Source organism: Cyrtonyx montezumae, unplaced genomic scaffold (genome assembly GCF_038088225.1).
Source record: "Cyrtonyx montezumae isolate F1298 unplaced genomic scaffold, pur_monq_1.0 scaffold_9, whole genome shotgun sequence".
NCBI classification, from domain to species: Eukaryota; Metazoa; Chordata; class Aves; order Galliformes; family Odontophoridae; genus Cyrtonyx; species Cyrtonyx montezumae.
This window is the reverse complement of record NW_027072100.1, coordinates 4,366,286-4,394,181: the sequence shown is the minus strand read 5'-3', so window position 1 is coordinate 4,394,181 and position 27,896 is coordinate 4,366,286. Positions and strand designations below refer to the sequence as shown.

The 27,896-nt window shown below is 39.3% G+C and overlaps 1 protein-coding gene across 2 annotated transcripts; it reads right to left on the bottom strand.

Moving 5' to 3' along the window:
* DHX35 (DEAH-box helicase 35) lies at positions 1–27,893 on the bottom strand. 2 transcript variants are annotated; one of them, XM_065754152.1, is made up of 22 exons: positions 27,841–27,893; positions 26,166–26,299; positions 25,708–25,800; positions 24,762–24,839; positions 22,442–22,546; positions 21,144–21,205; positions 20,449–20,518; positions 19,823–19,882; positions 19,084–19,196; positions 18,071–18,167; positions 17,436–17,594; positions 15,954–16,164; positions 13,949–14,073; positions 13,161–13,215; positions 9,365–9,460; positions 8,874–8,968; positions 8,190–8,267; positions 7,052–7,181; positions 6,285–6,366; positions 5,714–5,785; positions 3,424–3,562; positions 1–800 (listed from the first exon to the last, which is right to left on the bottom strand). In XM_065754152.1, exons 1-22 carry the CDS (start codon positions 27,878–27,880, stop codon positions 756–758), a joined length of 2,139 nt encoding a protein of 712 aa, XP_065610224.1. In that variant the 5' UTR covers positions 27,881–27,893; the 3' UTR covers positions 1–755. The 2 variants fall into 2 exon arrangements, with proteins under 2 accessions (XP_065610224.1, XP_065610225.1); XM_065754153.1 differs by having other exon boundaries at positions 3,451–3,562.
* Between the last annotated feature and the right edge of the window lie 3 nt (positions 27,894–27,896).

Sequence of the window (27,896 nt, the reverse complement as noted above, 5' to 3'; positions counted from 1 at the left end):
GTTTGTGAACATGTATATGGTCCCTTGATTGAGGAAAAAAAAAATCCTTTTTAAAAGGTTGAGCTACTCTCTCTCCCCCTTCCCCAGACAAGGATTCTCTCGTATGCTTGAAAGGAATTGAGACATTACACACACTATGTTACTTACTGAAGGACAGGCAGCAAGAGGCAGCTCAGCACCAGGCAGGAGGCTTTTACTGCTTGGGAGGCACAAGCTGCACCAGTTCGGTATGGTCCAACACTAATCAGAGTTTCCATGGCAGTCCCTTGCATTCCAAGGGCTAGCTCATTGCCCTGAGCTGCCTGCTGTCAAGGAGTCAGCCTCAGTTTGGCCAGCAGTAGTCACAGTGCTCTAGGTAACAGGAGGCAGGGTACCCTATTCCCCACTCTCATAAGGCAGACATATCACTCCAGGAAATCCATCTCCCTCCTGAAGGTTTGCTTTTTTTTCCTTTTTTTTTTGTGGTCTTGCATGTCCTCTTTTTTATTTTTTGTCTATCTATTTAAAAGGAGCAACATGCCTAGATTAACAACAGTGGTCAATTAGGCAAAGAATAAAATGTCCACAATGCAAGCTCTACATAGGTTTAAGGTGTACTGGTCATGCACAAATCCCTACAGATCCTGGCAGGCATTTAACATTTAAGTTGATGTAAGATCAAGTTGGTAATGAACTGACTGCTGGATGGACTGTAGCCAGCTTCAAACCACTGGTAGATTCTGCATCTGACATCACAAGACTTAAGTCATGTCAAATCAGTGGTCATCTACTTTGGCCTTCTTTGCTTTCAAGGAGAGATGCTGCAAGAAGAGAGAAAGAACACTTAGCATATGCACTGCAATTATCAAAAAGTTCAACTAGAATGCTTCCACTCATTAATCCCAAAGTAAAATAAATGCAAATAAGGAAGACCACCCTTCCCAACCTCTTGCTTATCCCTTAAATAGAAAACAAAACACCTCCATGCCACCAAAGGGAATGTTCTGGCTTGGTATAAGATATCTTCAAGCACTTCTCTATTAACTGCATTCACACAAACAACTCTGCACTGGAAGCAGCTGTCCAACAAGTAAAAATGCACCAAAGGGTACATATCTTCCCAACAACGCTTCTGCACAGACACCAGGAACATGTGCATGAGGAACAAGATTTTAACAAATGCATTAATACTACAGCTACAGGTTCCAAGGTCCAAAGAAACTATGTGCTCTGAAATAAAAAGGCATGCAGAAATGTGGATCCAAAACATGAAAATCATCCTCTTAAACCACTGCAGAAGTTGAAATGAGACAGAATTGTCTGAAGACATAATCAAATTGTAGAAAAAAAATCTTGACAGAGAATCCTATTTATTTTTTTAAACTTGATTCAGGATTTCAAATGATCCTATTTCAGCGAAACGCTAACAAAAGGATGTGTCTTTCAGAAGGAAAAGAGTCTGAATGACAGTAATTCAGCATACATTTCTATGCCTTGCAGTTACCTGCTTATTCAAAATCCACACGTATAACTCAGAGTTTTATTTCTGATTTTCAAGCATCTTTAGAAATACACCAAAGACTCATGACTGATGGGGATAACTGACTGAACCAAAAGAGGTGGTTTCCCTCAAAACTAGCTCTATCTCAAATAACTTCCATCTACTTCAGGATGAAGGTAATGCTGCTGTCACGTTGCAGGCTGTGTACATCCTTATTGAATCAAAAGGGCTGCAAGCAAGAGAATGAGGTCCTGATGTTATTTTACAGAATATCTACAACAGCTGTAGTACTGCCTTGCAAAAATTCAAGGCAACTCCTCTTCCAAAAAAGCAATTCCAGTTTTGCCTGAATGAGTCACCAATCACACAGTCCAGCACCACCTACTTAAAAGGAAAACCTCACACCACGTTGTGGCCCATGGGGAGGGTATATGATAATAAGATGCTGTGTTATGTATGGGATGTTACAACATGTAAATATGTGAGTCAAAAGGATGAATTATTCCAAGAGCAGATTTGATACAACAGGAACGCTGCCTCATCATTTACCACCATGGCTGCAGAGCACATCTAACTGCAGCTAAAGGCTCAAGGGTCTATCCTGCACAGTCATTACCACCTTTGTCAAACACATGATACACTGTTCTTCTTTTTTCCAAAAACCCCAGGAAGTAAAAGCAAGGAAGCACGAAATTTTTAAAGAAGTCAAGTAGGGCAGCAGATCAAAATATAAATCAGAAACAGTACTTCTTGCAATATGGCTGCTTGTATGCAAATAAGTATCTTGTTTTGCATCAGTCTGCTATGCAAGTGCCTTTCTTCCCCTCAGCATTTTGGAAATAGTCCACTAATTCATAACATAAAGCTCAATAACTATTAACATCTCATGGGAAACTCACATGCAAGATCAATTTGGTAATCTCTTTCCAGTATTTACTTACAATGCAGTATCAGCAGCTTCAGCTTGACTAATATTTAGGTACTGTTTAATGCCAATCCAGATCTCTCAATTATCAGTGAGAATAAGACTAAACTGATGAGTTTGCATGGGACAGAGTTGATAAAGATAGGAAAAAACAAAAAAAACAAAAAAAGGCAACTGTTAAAAGATGAAGTGAAGAACAGAATCACAGAACGGCTGAGGATGGAAAGGAGCTCTGAAGGCCATCTGGTCCAATTCCTGCTCAAGCAGTGACACTCAGAGATGGGTGCCCAGGACCACATCCATTTCTGAAGATCTCCAAGGAGACTCCACTACCCCAGTGGGCAACCTCTGCCAGTGCTGCATCACCCACACACCAAAAAAGTGCTTCCTGATGTTCATATGGAACTTCTTGTGTACCAGTTTGTGCCCACTACCTCTCATCCTGGCACTGGGCACAGCTGAAAAGAGACTAACTCAGTCTTCCTTGTGTCCTCCCTTCAGGTCTTTCTTCCTTCCTCTACACACATATACTACACAACAGAATTTGCAATAAAGGCTGTAAAGACATCAGCTGTCCCTTGCCATTTCATGTTTTTAACAGACCAGAGTTGACTGTTTGCAGTAAACCATCAAAAACATGGGGCTTGAGATTTGCACAAACATTGGCAAAGGATACAGAGACTCTTGTAAATGATTGCACAAAGTAAGACCACTGTCAGGCACAGTGATGCTCACAGAAGACACACCAAGCACCTATATTTAAGTGTAGAATAGGCCAAGATTTCATCTTTTGGAGGGATACGTCACTCTACAATTTCTCAGTCATGTCTGCTGTTTGGATAATGGGGCAAAAATTTTCATGCATCGATTTACTGGTCTTTTTTCTTTTTTTAAACATTAAAACCCCTAAATAAATAAATAAACTGATTTTTCTACTATTAAATAGATGAAAATAATAATTGGAAAAAAGAAATCACTTAATGATCCAGATACAAAGCTGCCAATACAGCAATGGTACCGTTTGGGCTTTATGCCGATTCCGTACCGTTCCTTGCTGGTAAAAATGAGGTGCCAGTTCCAAGAGCCATGCAGATTCAATGGCAGTCACATCTCTCATGTAGTACTTGGCAGTCTGTATGACTTCATTGTAGACTACCCTAGGAGGAAGGAAAGAAAAACATGTTTGTGCCATAAGGAAACAAGGTGATTAACAGCATATTTAGGTGCATATACAAGCTGACAGATATAATATTCACAGCACAATAAGGAAGTATGCAGATTGTGTAATAATCTCTTACCCCTTTTTTTCCAGGTTGTTCAGAGTTCTCTAAATTAAGAAAACTTTTAGGCCAGCATGAAAAACAACTTCATATACTACTAAGACAGACCGATACAAGGTATAAAAAGAGATAATGGGAGTAAGAGGATTCATAGCAAATACTCTGGAAGAGAAGGTTAATTATTCTGTGCTGTCATGAGGAAGGAAAGACACCAAAACCCTGTCCATAACGAGCTGGGCCCAAGTCACAGCATGAACATCCCTCATGCAGACGAGAGATAACAATTAGAGGAAGAAATCAGCTTTAGCTGCTGCCAGGACTTACTCTGGAAGAGATTTAGAAACAGCCAGCTATATGGGCTCAAACATCCACGCCCACCTGAACAGAAAGGACAACCTATTTCTGAAGATAACCTTCCACAGGGAAAGGGATTTCTACCAATGGAGTGCAAACCCACACTCTGAACAGTTAGTCACCAAAGCCACAAGTCATTATCAACCTCTTATACACAGTAAAGCTGCCACCAGGTTTGTGGTTTCTCCTTTTGCTTTCAAAGCAAAGGAGTACAAACTTTTCTTCTCTGCCAAATGGAGCAATATAACAAAAGAGAAATCTAACAAAAATGAACAAGAATAAGAACACATTTTACATACATCTGAAACGGAGAACCAAAGTCCTCCATACAGGAGGTGCTCCCTAGCAGCTGGAATTACGGTTGCCAGGTAAGGTAACCCAGTCCTAGAGGATTCCAAGAGCGAGCATGGTGCTCAGGCTGGCAGTGGCAAGCCTATGTGGCCTTGGAACACAGCTCCAAGCAACGCTGCTGCCATCAACAGCAAGCAGGCAGTGAAGCACATGAGCTGTAAGGTTCTACCAGTAAAGGCTTCCAGCAATTGAGGGTTCTGACTTTCTGTATGTGTGGAAGTGACAGAGGCTAGGACAGAATGTACTCTGATTCCACTTCAAACCAACCACCACAGTACTCGAGTCCTCTGCTAGGAGGACACAGGAGGTGTGTGCAGGAACAAAACTTCATCCAGTGCTTTCCTGACAGAGTACTTCCTTCTCAATTTAGTCTTTTTACTGTCTGTCACTCTCCCACATCCGATCTTCTGAGATGCCATCTACTGCAGGCCAGATAGTAAAATAAATACTTTCCAGAAACTATTTCAAACTATTTGCATCTTATTTAATTAGCAGTGACAGGAGCTTAAAAAAAATGGCAAAAAAGCAAGAGAATCAGGCTTGGCTTGTTTCAATGGCAAAAAATACATCAGCTGCTAAACTCAGCCCTGAAAAATTGCTATAGTTCACATCAAGTGAGCAGGATTCATTTCCATTTTGTGAGCCATGGCAATTGATGGCTAAGTTCCAATCAGTTACACTCCTGCAAGCCCTGCACACGAGAAGTAGGAGCTCAAAGTGTCAGCTACAGGCAGTGGACAAGAGCCCAAACACTCTAAGTTGATCATGCTGATCACCAGAGAAGTTAAAGACATCTGCAGTTGTTACTTAAGCATTTTTGACGGGTAAATGGAACTGTAACATTCCAGATAACATGAAAGTACAACCATTTATGTCACCAATCTTTTACACAACCATACCTTCTCTCACAGATTTTGAATCATGAACTGTATGCATATGCCCTCTCCTAGGAAGGCACATACAAGTACTGCAGCAGCTATTAGACAATACATTTATTTATTAGGTCTAATAAAAACAATTTAATCTTAGAGACTGCTCACAGACCAAGCTGCAGTGCAAGATATGGTGCCTATTAAAAAGGGTCACTTTACTGTACAACCTCTGCAGGCTTTCTGATAGTTAGACATCACTCTCCTTCTTTGATTTACTTGGATATTGCCCACAAAGAGTTGCAAAGGAAATACAATCTGGATTCTCTCTGAGGGAACCATGACTTTGTACATTTATTCCTCCACTGATAAAGAAAAGACAATCATAAAAATGTCTGGATGCCAGGAATGCCTTGTAAAGAACACAAAGCAAGCACAAGTTGCTTTAACTTACCAGCGTGGAGGTTTCTCTGCATACAGGACTGAAGTAGGGTGGATATGAAGTTCATGGTCATCTCGGATCGTCCTTAAAAGCAAGATATATTATTTGGAATACAGCTCCTTTCATCCCCAGAAAGAATGTTAATAAAAGGCAGCAGTGAAAGAACTGGAGCAAATTAAAAAGATTTATATTTAACGAAGAAGCTTTCAGTTAAAACCAGGCTTAAATCCTGGCCAAAGAAACAATTGAGAATGCAAATGCGTTAAATAAAGAAGCAGTGTTCTAGAGTTTAATTACATGCATTGGAAGGAATACAACAAATACACGGTACTTGCTGGCATTAACACAAGTTAATTACTATTAGTAACAGATTCCCCATTGTCAATAAGTCATTATTTATCCTAGACAAAGAGAAGAGACACATCAATGCAGCTTGAGCAGAAAAAACTTTAAAGATGTAGTAAATCAGTCACCATGTTTCATACTGCAAGTGTCCAGAACACTTGTTTGTTGACTATGCTTAGATTTACCCAATCAAACAAGCTTTTCAACTAAGAGTTGTAATGAAACTACACATACTTACCTGTAAGCTCCAGTAGAGTGGAATTTAGCTGCGTTAGCAAAGAATCCAGAAACTATGCATCTCAAAACAGGATCTGGATCACCTGAAGAAAAGAACTTTACTGTAAATTAGTCAGTGGAAAGGTAAATATCCCTCAAGGATCACTTATTCATCTCAAACTTTTCACACTGCATCTACCTTGGATAGGAAATCCAAGCTTCCAAGCTGGAAGGCAGACAAGCCCTGCAATCTCTTATTAAAAAACTATAGTTGCCACTGGTGTCTCCAAGTCGATAGTTTGAAAGTCCTTGTGACAGTTAAGTACTAAGAGAGTACTAAAGGTTTTCAGAGCACTTAGAGACAAGTGCTAAAAACCAGACATGGCATTCACATCCACGCAGCAGAGCAGGCAATCAGATCAAAGTCTATACATCATTTTGAGCACAGTAGAAAACTGTGCTTCTTATAAAGTCAGAAGAAGAAATGGGGTGAGCCTTCTATACTTCTTTGTAAATTTGTCCTTTAAATCCAAGGTCAGTGGTGATAATCTCTTGCTGGAAAACGTAACTAATGAAGGCTGGACTACATGTTAATTGTAAAAATAGGCTAATTTGCTCTTTCACAGTCATTTTCAGGAAAAAAATACAAGGTTTTAATTAATGTTATTTTTAGACCATGAAAAAATACAAGAAAAGCAGACAGTACACTGGCAATTTAAAGCCTAGCCTCAAAACATACTGGACAACAGATTTAAAAGAAAACAAAGGAAGAAAGGAGCAAATTTTCACCTTCACTGGACTTCTTTGGCACTTTAAAACGTACAAGAAGCTTTTTCAGCTGCTCTCTTACAACAGAAGCTCTAATAAGTCCTTTGTAGTTCAGAAAGTGTTCCTGACACCACTGAGAACTTTTGCTGTGCTGTAGAGTAAGGAGAAAGAAATAACAATGAAAAACCACCAGTAAAGTAACAAACAATCTCATCTGGATTACAGTCTTTTTATGTTTTCTTTTGTCTTCTACAATGCTATTTATTGTTCTTTTTGCTGAAAATCATTTTCTTACATGGCAGCTAAGAAGTGCATGTAGCAAAAGTAGTAACAAAGCATGTTTCAAGCAAACTTTAAACAGCAGAATCTCAAAGGGGTATTTTCTATCCTTCATTTATTTTTTTTAATGTAGCAAAAGACAAAAGCATCAATCATTCCATTTCCATGTACAAGTGCATTATATCAAAAATTAGCCTGTTTTTAATCTCAAATTGTAAACAAATTTTTCTTTATACTCTTTTCATTGGCCTCCTCCAGAAGCCAGCACTCAGTCCAAGAATTCCTGTATTCAGCTACTTCTAAGAGACTTACACAGATCCAAAATCTGAAGGGCAAAGTTTCATTCAGTGCCTGAATGCCTTGGGAATAGGAAGAGGAAAGTTTTCTTTTTAAATACTAGAGTGGTTATATTGGTTCAGCACAAGACTTCTGCAAATATACTGTAACAGAAGTGCTTCATATCAGCAAAATAACGAGGCAATATTTTTAAATGAATTGGATGCATTATCATCATTAAAACTCAAATATCTCTATAAAAAGGATGTAGAAACACAAATTTCACTCAGAATTTGGATATTTGTTTTTACTAGAGCCTTTCAAAAATCCCAGTCTCTCTGAAAATAGTTATCTACAGATAAGAATTCTGTGCCATACCTAAATACATATTTTTTTTTCTGTTCCCTGATCGAAGGAACTACAGAAGGTCTGTGGCAAAATACAACCAGAGTATCTTTAAATGCAGAACTGTCACATCAAAGACTTGGTAAGTCCTCAGCTCTGATGATGAACTTCCAGAACTACCCAGAACTTCCAGAATAAAAAAGGGGACACACAAGTTTTTCATATTCCTGCAGATCCACATACGCTTGACTTGACTTACTTTGACAAAGGCTTCATAAACATTTAGCATAGTGAGATGATCACCTTCTTCCACAGCAAACTTCCTGTGTTGCCTGGCCTGGAGGAGGAGAAATGTGTTTTAAAAACAGTCATTTTAATGATCTCAGTTTCTATTGTCTCTGTATTTGCTGGTGACTATCAGAATTCTTAACATGAAGGGAGGTCATGTTGCAGAACTACTACGTTCTGCCATCCATGTATATTAAGGTGGTGCTCTGAAGCTTAAATTAGAAAAACGAGCTGAAAATGAATCCCAAAAACTTAAGAAAGGTGCATTAAAAAAAGGCTCCAGCTACCTATTAAAAGTTCGCTATCACCTAATACTTTCTGTTTTGTTCTCTGAAAGAGAACTTGAGGATGCTTGGTTAGTTTTTTTGCTTGTTTTTTATTTCCCTCTCCATTCTTTAACAACTCCTCATGCTGGCCAATATTGGACTAATACTCTTCACATTTCTGGTCCTCAGAAGGAGTCTGTTTATAGTAGCAAAGGACACACAGACAACACTATCATTCAGTTTCCCCTTTTACCTAGAACCACTAGGTATAGTCCAAAGCTTTGTTTCATTTCCATATGAATTTGCAATCTGTAGCACACAGCAATGAAATGATTGGTGGAAAACTAGAAATATTGAATGCACAAAAAAAAAAATAGCATTCAACTTACAGCTTGATATTTTTGATTTGGAGGGATCAAGAAGATGTTCTGAATCTGCATCATTGAAGCAATGGTTAAAATCTCCTGGGAACAGCCAAAATTTCCTGAGAAGTAAATGAAGAAATTCAGGGAAGGAAATCCTCTTCCAATCAACTTACCACCATACAGAATAGAGAAGAAAAAAAAATATATGTATCTTTACAGTATATCAACTCAATATCTAAACTCAGATTTTTTTTTGCAAGTTCAACAGCGAATGTTTTCATGGAAAATTAAAAGATAAATGTATTAATCTTAATTATTTGTGTTAAATGCATTGGTCACTATTAGAGAGGTCCATGAGATTAATGGCTCTTTTTACTGAACACTATACCAACACAAAACAGATGGGATGCTTCAAGCTTAGCATACATCTAACACTACGCTAAATTACTAGAGGCAATCAATATCCACTACTCATCATAAGATAAGGAAAATTCTGATTTTTTTTCCCCACCTACCTGATTCTAGAAGCATCTTTGCAAACATAGGATTCAGAGGAAACTCTGCTATTCTCATTCCCAGAGGCTCAGTTAAACGGCAGTGCATATCCAAACCTGCAGCACATTGATAAATGAATCAGTGACATGGCTAAAAGTAGCACAAAAAAGATTTATTTAGACCTGTGAACTAAAATACAGCAAATACACCCAGGAACGTTGTCAGTTTTCTGATTTACATCTGTTTGGGTCATAGAGAAATAAGTTAACAGCATCTAAACTAGAGAAGCACAAATGATAAAGATTCTTCACAGTGCATTCACAGTGCATCCTGCCTCAAACATCAGTAAGTGAGCTGGCAGCCATATTCCAGCTGTAGCCTTCCCACTGGAGCTGGAGTGGAACAGGATGGAGGCATGGCAGCTTGGTTTTCAGAGCATGAGAGAAGTCACACAAGGACAAACTGATGGAAGCAAAGGTGCAAGACACTGGAACACTGCAGATTGCATAAGTATCCATGCCAGAGCAGACTGAGGAAACAACGGTGGCTCATGCAATACATAAACATGCTATTTGTCAGACTGGGTGGTGGCAAAAAGCCACAAGGAGAAACCCAAACCGTAAGTCAAGTCAAAGGAGGACAGCTCCAACAGCTCCTGTCAGCACACCTAAAGCCACAGCTATCTCTGTCAAACATTTACTTTCCTTTACTACTTGATAAGACTTCTATTGAACTTTTTATGACAATACAGTAAGTCACACACCACACCTTAACACTAACAAAAGATATTTCACCTAATGTAAAAATGTCTTCCTTGGAGACTAGTGCTAAAATGCAGCTGATGTGTAGTGATGAAGTAATAAAACACACAGTCAGAGAAACTGCAAAAATTAACGTATGATTATTTACCATTTGACCAAGGCTGAAGTGCTATCTTAGAAGTTGGAGCACTTCATTTAGAGAAATGCAACTGGGTTCCCAAGTACAGAGGAGGAGAACTGCAGAACTGTAGGGGTTGGAAGGGACCTCCAGAGATCACTGAGTCCAACCCCCTGCCAAAGCAGCTCCAGCCCAGGTTGCACAGGTAGGTGTGCAGGTGGGTGTTGACCAGAGGAGGAGACTCCACCACCTCTCTGTGCACCCTGTGCCAGTGCTCTGTCACTGCACTGTGAAGAAGTTCCTACACATATTTGTGCAGAACTTCCCATGCTTCAGTTTGTGGCCATTTTCCCTCATCCTATCGCCGCACACTGCTGAGAAGAGTTCAGCTTCATCCCTTTGCCTCCTACTCCTTAGATATTTATAGACATGGATCAAAAAGAAATTATCTTTTTATTTTCTACAGGAATATTAAGCCATAGCCCATTGGTTTCTGCTGAATTCTATAAGTGTCAGTGCAATTGTGTATGGATATATACAGCTTGTGCACAGATGATTTTGTAGCAGTAAGCCTGGATATACAGGGAAGGGATATGACAGGTACAAGTTTGGAACAGGTTTCCTTGAAATAATCTTAGAAGCAAATGCCATATACAGCTTTGAAAGAAATCAGAGCTCTGCTTAGATAAGCATATTGAAAAGACTACTACTGAGCATGCTTCAAGTACCTTGTCACTAAAAAGCTTCAACCACTAAAAAGTGATGGGTTAAGGGAGGAAAACATCTGATTTAAACCTGGCTGGACAGCAACATAAAAACAAATATTCAACAAAATACTGAATCTGAAATAAAGCTATAAATACAGTCACTTTTTGCCTGTATTCCTATAAATTGTGATTAAAAAAATAATAAACTCCAGCTCATAACTGTGACTGAGAAGGCTGAGAAAAGATGCTCCTGATGTTATCTGTTTGCATCGCTGCAAAAATAATCAGTCTGAGAACAGTGATGTGTTTATTCAACAGAACTATCTCAGCCTGCACAGGTTGCTCTGTAGGGTCCTGACCCTAAGCTGCACATTTACATGATATTGTAATGCCAGTGTTGAAATACAGGTTCATACTTGCATAAGAGAAATACAATCCTTACTGCACTTGCCAACTCCTGGGCAGCTTTCTCCCTGCAACTTATAGAAAAAAATCTTCATAAGAAACTAGCAAAACCCTGAAACTTCAGCAAAAATCTTAGAGCTAATCACATGCATTCCTTCCCACCTCAAACACCAACACCAGAGCTTCCCTGTTTTGCTACAAAAGCTGGATAGCCAACAGAGCAACAGCTCCATACTTTCCTGTGAAACTACCACGAGTTCAATGCTTTTGCCAAAACATCAGACAGCTGATCAGTGAGATTACTGACCTTTCCTCTCCATTCCCCTAAGGTGGCTTTGGCTGCAAATTCATCCTTGCAACATGCTTCAGAGCCAGCACAAAGGCACTTGATCCAGGTTGAAATGGCTGCCATGAACCTAGTGCCTCTGGCAAAATCCTCCTTTGCAAGATGCAACTGAACCAGCACAGAACAAAATCCCAGCCATCGAGCTACAGCTCCGTGAGAATAAGAATCACAACACCTGCCACAAGTTACAACACAGCATTTGGAAGTGATTAAAAAGGCCACAGACCTCTGGAAGCTTCCAAAATTTGCACAAACTCCTCTATACTACCCTTTTTCCTCCTGTTCACATTATCACAGAGTCACAGAACGACAGGGTTGGAAAAACTTTACAGCCCCCTCCAGCACCACCCCTGCCATGTGCTGGCTGCCCCCTGGCTCAAGCTGACCAGGGCCCAGCCACGGCCTCAGGCATCTCCAAGCATAGGCACCCACAGCTCTGGGCAGCAGTGCCAAGGCCTCCCTACCGTCCAAGTGCAAGAATCTCCTTCTCACATCTAACCTGTCTCCCCTTTTAGTGTAAAGCCATCAAAATCATATCAGTGAAAAGCTCCAAGAACTAATACATGACACCTGCTTTGCTGAGCTATTGGGAAGCACACTGTTAGATTTTGAGTCCAGTCTCCAGAGACTTTCTGCTCTCAAATTCAAGTATCAAATTGTACTTACAATGCTCAGGCAGAGTCAAGTTCAGATAAAGAATGCAACGTTAACAGAAAAACTTAAAATGCTTTGTATGCTTCTTAGAGTCCAACCAAGAAATATAGTAGCAATTATATTATACATGATAAATTCTGTATTATTGTAATCAATCTGACCATGAAAGTGACATCAGACCTTTATTTCCAGCTTTTGTTTGTTTGTTTATACTTGAAGTTTCCATCACTGGTATGTAAACACAAAATGAAAGATCTAATATCCAACAACCTATCCAAATGGATGCAGATGAATTTAGCATCTTACTCATGTATCAGACTAATTGGAGACCTACCTTCATTCATATCTTCATAACACTGTGAGAACTGGAGAAACACAGGATCTGCCTGAGCTAATCAAGTCAACACTGTCATCAGCTCAGAGCCCTGTCCCTAGCAATGGCAAAAACTTGGTTCCTCTCATGAAAGCTCAAGGCAGTGCACAGAAGCTAGCTATAAAATCTGCTTTTACATAATCAAAATAGATAAATTCTAGCTTATATGTTACGCATTAGTTTTCTACTTCCTCCCAGAAAGTTATTGGGGCTTGTCCTTGCTTACCTGTGTGAAGTAACTACTGAACAATAGAAAGTAAATTCAAAGGTGAAGTACATTAAAAAAAAAATCTCCAACTAATTCAGGTTGCCATTTCTGTTCTCCAAAGCAAGTCTGACTAATGATTAATGCCCACCCAAACACCAAATCCAAATTAACAACTTTTCCAAAACTCCCACATGAAAACTGTAGGTAAAGCAAAGTATAGTGAAAAGTGAAGTGGAAGACTGACCTCCTAAAGCATAGAGTAATTCTAAAGCTTGAACCATTGACTGTGCAGGAGGTGGCTGTGGAAAACAAAAACATGGATTGATTAAAGTTCTCATCATAAAACATAAGTTTTCACAGAAGTTCTTAGATCTGCTCCCATAAAATAATTCTAATTATCTGCCCTGCTACTTGTACAAAATGAAGAGTTCTCAGACACTTCCTATCAAGCTTCAACTGACCTCCAGTTCTGCAAGTCAGAACCATCTCAATAGGCCCAGCATCATCACTATGACACTCTCAAGATCCTATCAGCATACAGAATTAGGCAAAGCTATAAAAAACAAGCTTTAGCCAAAAGCAATTGTTACATCAGTTACTTTTCAATTTCCCCTTCTAACATTACTGTCTCAGTTTTACATAAGAGTAGTCAGAAACTTCACAGAAATCTAAAAATCAGTATTGCTCTTTTTAATAATATGGACAAAACCAGCTTAGTTCTGAAGATTTCCCCCCCCAACAAATTCAGTGCAAATAAATTACCTATAATTTCACATAATCTCAGACTCTTTCTTTCCAAACTGCTCTCAACTTTTCCACAACTCTAAAATACAACAGCTGATGTTTCTAAGTTGTCACATACTACTTGCACTACTTGATTCCCAAAATGAAACTTTGCTGCCTGATAGTGGTCAGTGAGGTGTAATTCCCAAATTAGACAATAGTTCCTGGTTCAGTGGGTTACCAGCAAGTCTCCTAGTGATCACTGCTGGCACTAAAGAAAGATGACAGTCTTTGTTGCCTAGGACTCACCGAAAGAAAGGGGAACCTGAGCACGTTATCAATTCCCAGAGCCTTCAGCTGCAAGATGACAGGTGCAAGGTTACTGCGCTGCATCTCGGGAACAGTGGACTTAGGCAACTTCTCAAAGTCTTCCTCTGTTGCAGGAGAAAGCAAAGACATTTGGGATTGGGTTTCAGCTCTTCCTGTGTGCAAGTCACCATAATAAAACTGCGCCCACTTAAAGTAAGAACTATTGACTATGAACTTTTAGCAGCTGTTGAAAGAACTCTCTCTCAAAATGACATTATTCTAATGATTTTATTTTCAGTTACTTTAATGTGAAAATTCTGTATCTACACTTGTGATTCTGCACTTGACCCACGTCTCAACTAGGAATATAGATTCTTCACAGAAATCTGGAAATCCTTTATTTTTCTTCCAACAGTTTGATTTTTTAAATCAGAAAATAAAAAGTACTGTACAATACCATATAAAGCTTTTTTTCAAATTTTTGGAGAAGGCAGGCAAACTCCAAATCAATACAACAAATACACTACTTTTACCTGAATTATTTTCATTTCCAAACAACCTCCTATCTCTGGTCTTTGTGGCCTTCACTGAGACTGTAGGACACTGAGAAAAGACCGTATCTTTTATCTACTTGGGTTCACCCAGTGCACCTTTTGTGTATTTATTTTTTCTTTAAGTTTCTTAAAGCACTCAGTAGGCCAGCTGCAGGACACACAAAAACAACTGAAGTGCAGTCAAGGAACTGAGATTCTATTGACAGAAACATAAAAACACACAGGCTGACTGATGTTAAACTTGGTATCATCATGGCCACCTACAGAAGTGAAGCACACAGTGCTACTTCACACAATCTAAGAGATCACTGACAAATTTCAGTTCCTAAACAATGCTCTAGAATACCAAATTGAAAAATGCTGCAAGTAAGCATGGGAGAAGGTACTTTATTTTCCCTTAATCTCAAAGGAGAAAGGATCACGCTTGTGAAAGACAACTAGGAAAAAAAATGTTATTTTATTTTATAGTGTATCAGCAATTGCTCTGTAATGCAGCCAAAGATCTATCCTGCAAAATACAAGCACATCTCACACAGATGTGTTTTAATTCTGTCACCTAAACTCAATGACAAATTATTAACCTCCACAATCCAGTAAGCATTTGCCTTAGTCTGCTCTCACAGCCCATGAAAAAGTCTGTTCAACTTGAAGCAAGAGCAATTACATTCATTCTTGATTCTTTACTGGACACACAAATTTAGGGAATAAACCATCTTTTTATAATGTGGCAACTGCTGGCAAGCACACACACTTTTCAAAAAGATATACGTGGTTTCCTTAAGTCTCAAAGCTTCATAAAATCAGAATGAACCTGAGGCACGTAAGCAATTGCAGCGCTCAGCTGTCAAGTCTTTTCCCATTCAACAGCTGAGAACAGAGGCAGTTGGACTGCAGTACTCCGAACAGTGCCGAGTGGCTGACAGATTCATTTATAACAGTTATTTTTGTACACTGCCAGTTTCAATATTTCAAGGCAGCATTTGAGGTTGGCACCTATTGCCATGGAGACCACATCAGGAAGTTTTCTGCAGCCATCTGATGGACGTCTGCAATCCTTTGTTAGACATGCAGGCCAGCAGACACTTTAATCCTAGGAGAGTGTGGATAAAGGTGGCTGTTATGAAGTGAAGAAAATCTTCAGAAATCACAATCACTGAAAAGCAAAATTCTCTGCAGTCTTGCCACTCCGAAGTTGTACTCACACTGCAGGTTTGCAATTACTGAAGCTTCCCTGCTCAGTTCATATTTCTGTTTCATAAAAGGATCCCATTTCAAGTGCTCAGAAGGTACGAACAAAGCATTTCTAAACAAGCCAGAGGAGCAACAAGGGGAAATAACTATCTCTTGCTGAAAGAAGATGCAGTTTTATTCTCTTTAAGCTAATGCTAAAGCCACTGTAAAACAAAATGCACGTCAGCAAGCTCACCTTCCCAACACATCACATTACTGACCTGTATAAAGCCTGTAACATTTCCCAGAGCGGTTCCGGCCTGCACGTCCTGCTCTCTGATTAGCTGAAGCTTTAGACACTGGTACCACCACAAGGCATTCAATGGCTGTTTTTGGATTATAGGCCCGAAGCTTCACAAAACCACAGTCAATTACGAATGCAATTCCATGAATTGTGATGGAAGTCTCAGCAACGTTGGTGGCTACTATCACCTACAGAGACAGACACAACGGCACTGTGAACCCCTCTATCTCAATTACACTATTGCTGGCATCAGTGCACCAGGGCTCACATACGAGATACCCTAAAAGATCTCAGATATTACAGTTCCAATAAAGGTACTCTGTAGTAGAAAAGGATAAAGGCAGCAGAAATACTTCTCAACTTGATGCAACTCTAGCTTTTACAGTTTCACAATCTATTTCTTATTTAGGTTTGTTCTCTCTCCATAAATGTAGAACAACATGGTGTGTTTCCAAAGAAAAATGTTATCCAAGCGTAAATCAAACATTCTCAGTTACTGAACTAAAATACTGTATTTATGCTTCACAGTTATATTGACCTTGTAATACTGGAGCAGGGCAGGAGATAGTGGAGGAGCAGAGCTGATTAATTGTCCATATTCAGTATTCCTGCAGATAGACACCTCTATATGTGTCCTAAAATATTTAAAAGCAATTGCTCCCAAGTGATAGAGGGAAATGTAATCCTTTTTTCACATGAAAATAAAGAAATAAATCTTAGAAGTTAATCCTCCTGGAGAGAAAAGAAGTATTTATCACTCAACAGCCTCCAGCATCTGATGAACAATTTTACCCATCAGACTTCAGCAGGCACAAGAAGCATAACAACTCAGACCATGTAATTGTCAGTTTATCTCAGCCCCAACACAAGCTTTGCTCAAGGAGAAAGCAGTAATCATGACCAATTAGATGACAGTTCTTTGATGTTAAACATCTAAACAAAGCTTCTAGAAGTTAAAAAAAACCTTTTTTTTTTATTTTTTATTTTTTAAACTCAAACCAAGCAAGGTTTAACTTCTTACCCACTCTGTCCTTAGTTTTTCCTTTCTTGGTACAGAGCAGCCTAGTCTAGATAACTTGTCCACAGAAAAAATTGAGAACAGGTGAAAGCAGACTTCGGAGTGTAACAAGCTACACGTGGACAAAAGCAAAAGCTGCAAATGGACAAAGATAAATACGTGTGGTGTGTGGTATGTAAAATGAGCCCTAAAGATTGAGAAGTTGAGGTAGAAAGGAGAGTTAAAACTTACACATCTCAGACCGATCAGTGATCAAAAGGGAAGCCAGAGAAAACACTCTGGGGTCACAGAGTTAAAGATGACAGGCGCTGTTAGGAGATGCAAAAAGTCCTGCTCTGTATGAGCTCACATCAGTCCCATGATGTGAACATTATTCTCATTAACCTGTGAAACACAGAGAGCCTTCTGGGTGGTAGAGATTACATTAAATTAAAACCTTACCTTCCTGACACTGCGAGAAACCCTCTCAAACACTTTCATCTGATCTGGAGAAGGCAGCCCAGCATACATGGGGAGAACTCGGAGATGCTTTTTCATTCCAGCACGAGAAAGGGCCCGAGCCTGTTCTATAAGCATAGAAACAACAGTCTCCACTTCCTCCTAGAAGCACAGCAAGATAACAGTGTGAGAGTGCTTTTGCTTACCAATATCCTATATATCACCTATATAAGAACTGCACCACAACAATCCTAATATTAGTTTTTCAAAATCCAGGACCATCACACAGCAATTCGTTTTTCCTGTCAAAGACTTCAGATTTTAAAAGACAAATACATGTAAAATTCTATTTGCGCTAATTATTAACACTGACTCATCAAACTGAACAACATTATAGGTGTGACTATCACAAAAAAAGCACACAGCATTAAACAAAAAACACCATCAGCTCTGATAAATTCAGACCACTGCATCAGTACATTTTCTGGAAGTCCTTGGGATCAGTGTAACTCTGCTCTCATTCACTCAGAAAGGGTCATTGTCTCAATGACAGTGAAGAAAGAAAAGCAGGAGTCTGAGAAGGCTTCACAAAGTCAGCACCACCACACTGTATAGCAAAAAAGTGCTGTTGTCTATACCTGGCCAGTTAAAAATGCCAGTATGTCACCATCATTCTCCATCTGGTGAATTTTCATTGCAGTTTCCACAGTTGATTTTATATAATCTGGAACAGGACTGCGGAGAGAGAAAACAGAAGATACATTTGTTAAATCAAAAAAATGGCAAATCATTTGTTTCTTTTACACTGCTCTGAGTTACAAAAAGCCATTCTACGTATGTTCTGCTGCTATAAGCAATATCCTATCACTTCAAGAGCTTTTATCTAATGTCATTTTGTCAAGCAAACCCTTAAAAATGCATACTTCAAACATAACTCATGTGACCACGTGTCAGCTCTAAGAAAAAAAGCAATGTAATCCTCAGGTTTTACACATGCTGCTATTCCATTTTTTCCATATGATTCATTTGCTGATCATTAGAAATGCTCCCCAACACATGCAAGAAGAGTGGCACCTCCCCATGCGAAGTGAACTGACACAAGTAGAGAGTGATCTTCATTTATACAAATGAGAATTCACGTATGCAAATTAGAAAGTTATTTTGAGAACTCTGTTTTAAACTGCACTCATATGAAAGAATGATGGAGAAAGATGCCTTTAAAATCCTCTGCTCTCTCCCAGAAGAGCAGACCTTCAAAGATCAACCAGTCCAGATGTGAAAGAACAAATCACTTGCAGAATGGAGACCACTGAAATGTAAAGCTGAGGAGGCTTTAGAGAGGCTGATGCATTTACTTCACAACTGACTCAGGAGTGAACAAAAGATCCTTTGTCTACAGCTTACAATGTTTCATCACCTCCATACTTAAATATATTCCAGCCACTCACATAAGCAGAAGATTCATTTGATTTTCTATCTACACTTAAATCCTTAATTCCTTGGTACCAAAACTACAAAAAGTACTTTGAAAGAATGGCTACATTTGCCAAATTGGATGTTATACCTCATTATAACTGGTCTGGCATGTTAGACAAAATGACAAAGGTTAGACACTCTTAATCACCACTGAAAAGATCAAACAGAAACGTACCTCTGTATGTAAAAGATGTCCACTGGAAATGTTCTCCCCTCCACAGTAAGTATCACACTAGTATCTTTGCTGGGGTCACCAGTATCATTTTGGTTAAAGAAATCCCTGAATTTCTACATTAAAATAAAGACAAATACTTTCAGTTTGAAACCTTGAAGAATCAAGGGAGAAACCTAAAGACGTTAAGAAGTCAAGTTACCATTACTTGAATATATGTTTAATAAATTCGACAGGCTTTTGATAAACTTCTAATTTTAAAAACTTCAAGTTGGATTCTGCTGCTTTAGATTCAGGCAATGAGCACCTCCAGGGACGGGGCACCCACAGCTCTGAGCAGCCTGTGCCCAATCTCACCACCCTCTGAGTAAATGATTTCCTCCTCACATTTAACCTAAATATCCCCTCTTTTTGTTTCAAACTGTTCCTCTTTCTCCATCACTATCTGCTCACATAAAAAGTTGGTCATTTTTCTTATTGTAAGCTTCCTTTAAGTACCAGAAGGCTGCAATGAGGTCCTTCCCAGAGCCTTCTCCAGATTGAACAAGCCCAGCATCCCTCAGCCTGTCTTTGTTGGAAAGGTGCTCCAGTCCTCTGAGCATCTTCATGACCTCTTCTGGACTCACTCCTTCCTTTCATCCTCACCACTCAAACTGGAGCAGCACAGAGAAGCTCCACACAAACAGAAGCAGAGCTGCCACTTAACAGTTGCTTCATTTTAAACCAAATCTGTGAGATATACCTCTGCATCCAAGGTGGCTGAAGCCACAATCAGTCGAAGATCTCCACGCTTCTTTTGAATCTAGGTTAAAAGACACAAAGAACCTAGAATAAAAACTGCTTTTTGAGCTATAAGGCTAGAAACAAGTTTCAGAACACTCAGATTACCAGTGACTTCTCTATAGAAATAATTTGTGATCAAGACAGCTGATGAATTGAAGCACCTGTACCACTCCATGACCATATCAACCTGAGGAATGCATGTGGAGCTTCTTATATTTAAGACTAAGGGAGAATTGAGGGTATTCAGTCTATAACCATAGTTTACTCTTAATTTCTGGTGGGAGTCAGATTGCTAACGGCTTTGAAGTCAACAGTTCCCTGCAAGGACACTTCTCATAATCATCATCAGCAAAACAAAGACTGCCTTTATCCTACTGTGATATAAAGAGAACACTCAGCCTCAGGGGAGGAAATAGAGGATCCCGAGTGTCAGATGTATAAACAGTTGATGTGTACTGTGGGATAAATGAGGAATTAGAAATCTCCCTCTCTCAAATGAACTGATTAACAAAACATCAGAAGCAGAAGTTTAGTGAAAATAATGACAGTGGAAAATGTTACAGACTACAGTGAAAAAAAATTAACCTTTTTTAGTAACCCAATGGCAATATCTGTATAAAGAGTCCTTTCATGGGCTTCATCCAGCATAAGAACACTGTAAATCAAGCAGAAAGATTGGATAAATGAATTGAATGATGCTAGAATCAGTATCTTCCTATATTGAATATTATTGTTTAAATTTGTTGCTGGATTCTTGTTTAGATTCATTTAGAAAAACTGAGATTAGAAAAAAAACAAACAACCAAGAGCACAGAGGTAAACAAGAGAGGAAAGGTACATAGCAACCAACAAGCATGTGGTACATGCAGTGTTCTTTGTTCTTTATTCAGGTTGTTCTGAAAGGGCTGGAATAACCAAAGTTTATCTTTGGCATACTGCAAAGGTTTTCTATACATCAGAATCAGTTTGTTCACAGATGATTATTTTTGTTTGCTTTATTAGTGAAAGAAAAAAAGAGTTTAGAACTAGTAGATGAAACAGTTCAGACTCCACAAGGCCCATTTATGTTTTATTCCAAAAACCACAGCACCAAATCCTGCTGCGTTTGACACTGCAGCAATCAATTTTCCAACAAGCTTTAAGACATTAAAAAAAAGTCAGACTTATGAACAATTTTCACATTTTTATACTTACACTAATCATAGCTCAGCCTAAAAAAACAAAACCCACTTGTTTACCAAGCTACACTTCAGCAAGTGTTCAGCCCAATGTTTCCTTACCTGTATCTTGTCAATAGAGGATCAGCCATCATCTCCCTTACCAGCATACCATCAGTTAGAAACTAAAAGCAAACGCAAAGGAAAATGGTAAAAAGTCAAACAAACAAACATGAAACCAACAAAACTTAGGGGGCAGCTCCTAAGTTCCTAATTATTCAAGAAAACAAATCACATGTGTAATTTTCTAAGCTTTTGCCTAAATTTTTACTCGTTTTTCATTTTCTGCTGATCTGTTAAGTTGTTCTATTTTCAGCTATGGCAGCTAAATGCACTTCTGAGTGCTATTCTAGAGATAAGCAGAGAAACTGGTATTTAATCTTTTTAAATTTTTGAGAAATAGTTGTTTGTTATTGAAAATAACACAGACTGCCTGCACTGGGATATGGCAATAGAAGTCTCTTCACACTTTTCTGTAACGTGACAATTTCCTCTACAAATAACATTTTCTGTATCAATATAGATTTGAGCCTCTCAAAGTAGACTACTTAAGATCTCTCTCACATCTCACCAGAACACAAAACTTAACATTAAAATGAATTTAATGTTTTAATTTAGTAATTTTTTTTATTTCTAGCCCTCATGTAGCCTTCAAGCAGAGTTTGACCTAGGAATATAAATTTGGTCTTTAATTGGCAAGAACTGGTTTTCAAGGTTAAAATCCCCAAATTTCCAACCTCAAGTGATGAATCATCAGACTCAAAAACATCTTTATTTCTTTCAGTTCAGAAGTACTATTAGTTTCAAAGAAAAAAATTAAAAAAAAAATCAGAGCAAACTGTTTCACTCATCATCATTCCTATTCCAACATAACTAAAGCAAACTGTTGTCAGTACACAATACAAGTAACACTAACATCACTTGTAGGGCTAAAGAACAGCTGCAAAGCTCACTATTAAAACCACATAAAATTACTCCCAGCCTGCCCATCTTCTGTTTTACCTGCACTTTTAATCAAAAATCTATTTTTGGGGTGGCGAGGATACTTCAGCTTTGATTCACCACAGCCTTTCACTATGAATTTGAGTCAAATGAGGGTCACACTAGCACTGTACCAACAGCTGGCAACAGCTGCATTGAAAGTCTCCTTTAGTTTTACAACAGTGGCTGTCATACTAGCAGAATAAAACACTTAAGTACTAGATAGCCACAACCATTTCAGTACACTCCTGGGGTAGTTTTCTGGTTTTCCAGGTGGATACCTGCTCCCTTTAGCAGGCATCTCAGTTTTCCCACTGATTTTGCAAAGATGCTATAAGAGATTCAGCTAACCTTTCCAGAATAACCACATACTGTTTCACCTTAATCCTTGTAGCCTGTGGATTTGTGCAGTCATCAAAACGAATGCAATATCCAACTTCATGACCCAACAATGCACCCCTTTCATCAGCAACTCGGCCTGCAACCTGACAAAAGAGATTCATATCAACAAAAGGCAGCTAATGGCAAAGTTCTTCATTACACCATAGTTTTGTCCATAGAAAGTCAGCATCAAAACAGAAACAAAGCTACAGCTCCTGAAGAATACATTGTTCTTAACCAAATACAAAATTCTGTTTCACTCCATAGTGCATGCTGAACATGCCAGTGGTAAATACCTTTAAGATGCTTCAGCATAACATAATCTGCTTCACATTTCTTAAGAAAGCTTCAGAAGTAATGTTCTGTGAAAGTACTGTGTCAGACCTGCAAAGGTCACCCTTCAACCAGTCACGAAGCTGGAGAAGGACCACACACCAGCTACAGTGGAAATGCAGTTTAAGAACACAGCTGGTATGCAATAAGGAAGAGTTCAAGTATGTAGCATGCAGAATAAGTTAACAGAATAAGTTAAGTTGATATGTCCCTAAACTTCCTCAGACTTTTACTTTTCTTCTTGTTAACTAAATATGCTACCCTCCTTTTCATAATGCAGAAATTTCTAACAGATAGAAAATTGGCAGAATAATTAAAAGCAGCAACAATTGCTGGAAGACAAGTGCCCTGGACCAGTTTTAAGCCAACAGCTCCTTTAGCTGAAATCCTGATTTACTATTCTACAGAATATTAGGTACTAGCAGCCTATGGTATCAGCAAATTACGACAGACAATTCAAAGCTAAAGAAAGAATAAAATCCCAGAACGTATACATGGGTGCTATTAGAATTCCAACAGTAAGCTTCTTCAGTGATTCAAATGCCATTCTAAACCATAATGATAGGCAGTGAATTCATCATTTACCACTCCATCACATTCAGGCAAGCATTCAGAGTAACTGTCAGCCTGGGTAATGCAAGCAGAACTTCAGGCATTTCTAAACCACACAACCCTAGCCAACTACTGCTCTCCACTTGGGACAAACCCCACACTCTACTTGAGAAAGTCGGTAAGCACACTCATTAAAATTAAAAAGTCCATTTCAGTTCAAGACAGTGCAATAAATCACCAACAGCTGTTATCTCCACACAGTTTCCAACTACATTCTCAAACAGAAGTCCTACCAGACTATATACTAAGCCCTAACTGAGTAGTCCTATATTTTAGACTTAAAATCAGTATGTTAAGACATAAAAGGGAAATAGAAAATACATTTGTTGTGAGAATTCATTGCAGTATTTGAAGCATCTCCTGTAGAATTGCTCAATGACAACTGAATGTCCTCTGAAGGGGAAAAGGAAGGACACTGCAGGCAAACCGCCTGGAGCACAAGATGCAGATCACTGCTACAGATCATTTCTTTAATGACAGCAGATCTAGTTAAAGAACTCTGGATGAGGTGAACCTCTAAAGTGAACAACTATTCAATCTACTACATTTTTACCAGAGGCATGTGCTGATACATTGCAGGTACAGCTAAATATCATTAATTTAAAAAAAAAAAAAAATAGGTAAAAAGAGGATTCCAAAAAGGCACCTCAATTTACTGAAGAAAGAGGAATTGGCAGCAGAAAAGCTTAAGCCCTTCTACTCAGCGTTTGGTGGCAGTTATGAAGATAAAAAGCACTGAATGCTTTCTGTGTAGATTATTAACACAGAGTGCAAGTTGTTGTCCCCAGTATCTCTTCTCCCTGTCACAGTGCACACCTCACTTACATTATATGCTCCTAGACATGCCAATTAAATGCAAAAAGATTTATTTCTTCTTTTCATCCACTCTCTCACCAGGGAAAACACACACACACCCTTCCCCACCCCCTCCAAAACAAACAAATAAATAAATAGGTATGAATTGCTAGAAAGGAAAGAAGTATACAATCTCCTCCACTGACCACATAACTGCATACAGATTTGTACCACTACTTTACTCAGGGAAACAAGTTAGAGACCACACAAGCATAATTCCAGCCCAGGGTCAGTCACAGCTCAACACTGCACAGTGCTAACTCCCTGTATGATTCTGCTGATGCAACTCAGTTTTATTTCCAAGCTTCTTCATCTGCTATTCTGGCCTTGAAACTTTTGGAAAGACCTATGAATCATGTTGAATTCAACATATAATATGAGAAATTCTGGAAGATAAGCATAAATGCCTACACATTCAGATGCTCAGAGCTGCCATTCCTGTTATTCAGCAAAAACTGCTAATAAATCAGAAGTTATAATGATAACAAAGTGGGAAAATCTCAACACAGAGAAACTCACTGAAACAGCAGCAACTCGACGAGGCTGTGTCACCCCAACAACTCTTCCTTCGGCCGTCCAGCCAGCTTCTGCCAGGTACTGCAAAGAAATGTTTAGGGAAAGAAGTTGTGTCATGATTACAACAAGGTGCTAGCTCCCCAAGCTGACTGTTTTACCCTGATTCTGAAACAAGCTTATGCACGATCTGAGGCAAATCAGTGACTTTTTATGCATTATTCATCTCACCACTAACAACAGTAGTTTTATCCCACTGTTTTTAATTAAGAAAAATAGAGTATAATAACTACTTTCTAAGAATATAAGCTTCAAGAAGGCATGCTAAAAGCAGTTGTTTGGGTCTCTATTAATTTGAACTACTTCATTTTTTATTTTCTTCCCTTTACTTATAACACCTTTGAAGATGAAAAGCTAAACAGCACAAGTCAAGTGCTCACACTGAAGCAGATGGCATTCATCATCAGCTTGTAGTTATTTTAGTTAAAAATCAAGAATTAACTTCTAAACTTTCTTGGTCATTCTTCCTATCCGTTGTAACAGAGAAAATTTTACAAAAATACAGAAACGTATCACAGTCCAAAAATTTCCAAGGGCAGAATTCACAAGAAACCACATTTCTTTTTCCTTCTCAAAACCATATTCTCAACACAATTTTAAACTTAATTCTGATAAAGTTATAAAACCATTCACTTTAGCAGAGTAATTACTGTTTGTATCGGCATAAATTTGTAGGGAATGTTCCTTCCCAGAAGTGGGAGAAGGCTTCGTATCACAGATATGTCAGCTCATGCTATCAAATAGGAAGCTTTTTCTCTCCTTTTGGTCATGGACACACACACGTGCCCCCAGCAATGGCAAATTCCATTCTTACAGTGCAGTTCTGGGTTAATATTTCATGCAAAATCCTCTGAGGGAATACCTGATTTTACCAACCTAAACATACATTTACCTGTGGAATTTGTGTTGACTTCCCACATCCTGTTTCTCCAACGATCACCAGAGTTTGGTAGTTCTCCACTAGATAAAGTATGTGATTTCTTAGCTGAAAGAGATGACATTTGGGTATCAAAAGCAGATTCATACAAAAATAAGAAAGTACACATTACAGTCTTTACCTAAGCAGAGTAAATTCATTTTACAGGGAATATATCATCAAAAAAATCAAAAGATTCTTTTAAATCTATAAATATTACGCTTGCAAAATACAGTAACTAAATTAAATCTACAAAGCCCATAAAACTTGGCAGCAGCTGTCAATGAGAATAATCAATTTCAGCAAATAAAGAGAACAAGACCATGTAACAATTGTTCTATGCTGTAAGAGGTACGCACACTGCTTTCTCAAATACAAACAAAAGCCAGGCACCACCCAACTGATTTAATATCCCCAAAAAAGAACTCTCATACCTTAAAAACAGGTAACTTTTGTCTTTGTTGTTCAATAGACAGAGAAGCATAAGGATTATAGATGACAGTTACACCACTGCTCTCTGCAGGACTCTGCCTCTCCTCTGAGACGCCGACGCCAGGACCTTCTGTGCCTATATGACAGCAGATAACTTTTACGATACAACCAAAATCAAGATGTTCCTTGCATGGAGGAATTATGCATAGTAGAGTATATTAAGAGACCAATTTTTCTAGAAAATTAATCAAAAACTTTCCAGACCAGTAAACAAGCAAAACTTGTGTAAAATCAAATGCCTTTCTCCTGCTAGTTAAAAAAACAATATGACTATATACTGGAATTTTTAAAGGAAGATAAAGGAGAATTAAAGCTCAAGGGAAAAATAAACAGCAAGGTCCTAGGATCATTCCTCTTCTGTGCAGCAGTTCAGACACAGTTAATTATCCATCTCAGAAGTACAGCTGTGAACTTCAAGCCAACCAGCCACGTAACAGGCCTTCCTCAGTCTAACATGGACCACATAAGCATTCAGCCTTGCCTGCTGATGAGATATGCCACTGCTGCTCTAAATTTACCGCAGTAACTGAAATTTGATTTATTTCTACTGCGTGTCAAAATGAAACTACTGACAGAAAAAAAAAATCATTCAGGCAAAGCCAAAAGCAAAAACTCATCTCATTAAAGTAAAGTATCATCTGCAGCTGCAAATTTGATTGGAAAAATCTGAGAGCTATGAGGATTCTGTTTTGTAGGATTTGCTTGTTTGGAGTTTTTTGCACTTCTTCCACTGTTGAAAAACAGTTCATCCCAATTCAAAGCTATCAAGCAAGTTCTGTAGCACACTGACCCAATTTTAACAGCAATTAGCCTTGACACTGATCACTATCCACTCCCGGAACTAACGGTTGAAGTAACAGGAAGGCTCCAGAGCCCACTGCCACTCATCACAAAGAGTCATTTGAGAGGAAAGGGACCTTTAAAGGTCATCTAGTCCCACTCTTCTGCAGTGAACAGGGACACTGAACAGGAGCCCAGAGCCCCATCCAGCATGACCTTGAATGTCTCAAAGGATAAGGCATCCACCACTTCTCCAGGCAGTCTCTGCCTCACCACCCTTAGGATAAATATCTTTCTTCTTATCCATAATCTAAATCTTCTAGTTCGATAGCATTTCCCCTTATCACACAACAGATGCTATGGAAGGGTCTGCCCCCTTCTTTTTTATAGCCCACAGTCACACCTGTCAGCCTCCTCCCTGCTCCAGCCTTCCTCACCTCCCCGTGTTTCAGTCCCTGATCATAATGACGGCCCTTCGCAGACCCACCGCGCGAAGCCCCCACGTCTGCGTGACGAGGGGAGCCCCGGAGCACCCGACGCGATCTCCGGAGCGCTGTGAGATGGTTTTCTTCTCTCAGTCCTCTCTCGACGCACCCTGCCCACTTCTCCGCCGCACAGACACACGGTTCCCGCGAGCCCCAGCGGGCCCCCGGCGCCGAGACCTCTGCTCCCTCACACCCCGCGCCTGTGGGGCAGAGCCCTCCTCCGGCAGCGAAGCCCGTGGCCAGCAGCGCTTCAGCCCACGGATGAAAGGAGAAAGAAAGGGAAAGAAGGCAGAGCCCAGAGCCCAAACCGCAGACCGCAGCCTTCCCCACCACGCGGCCGCACCGCCCTCACCCGGCTTCCAAAACTTCACCGGACCCACTGGCGCCGCCATCTTGGGGCCAGAGGGT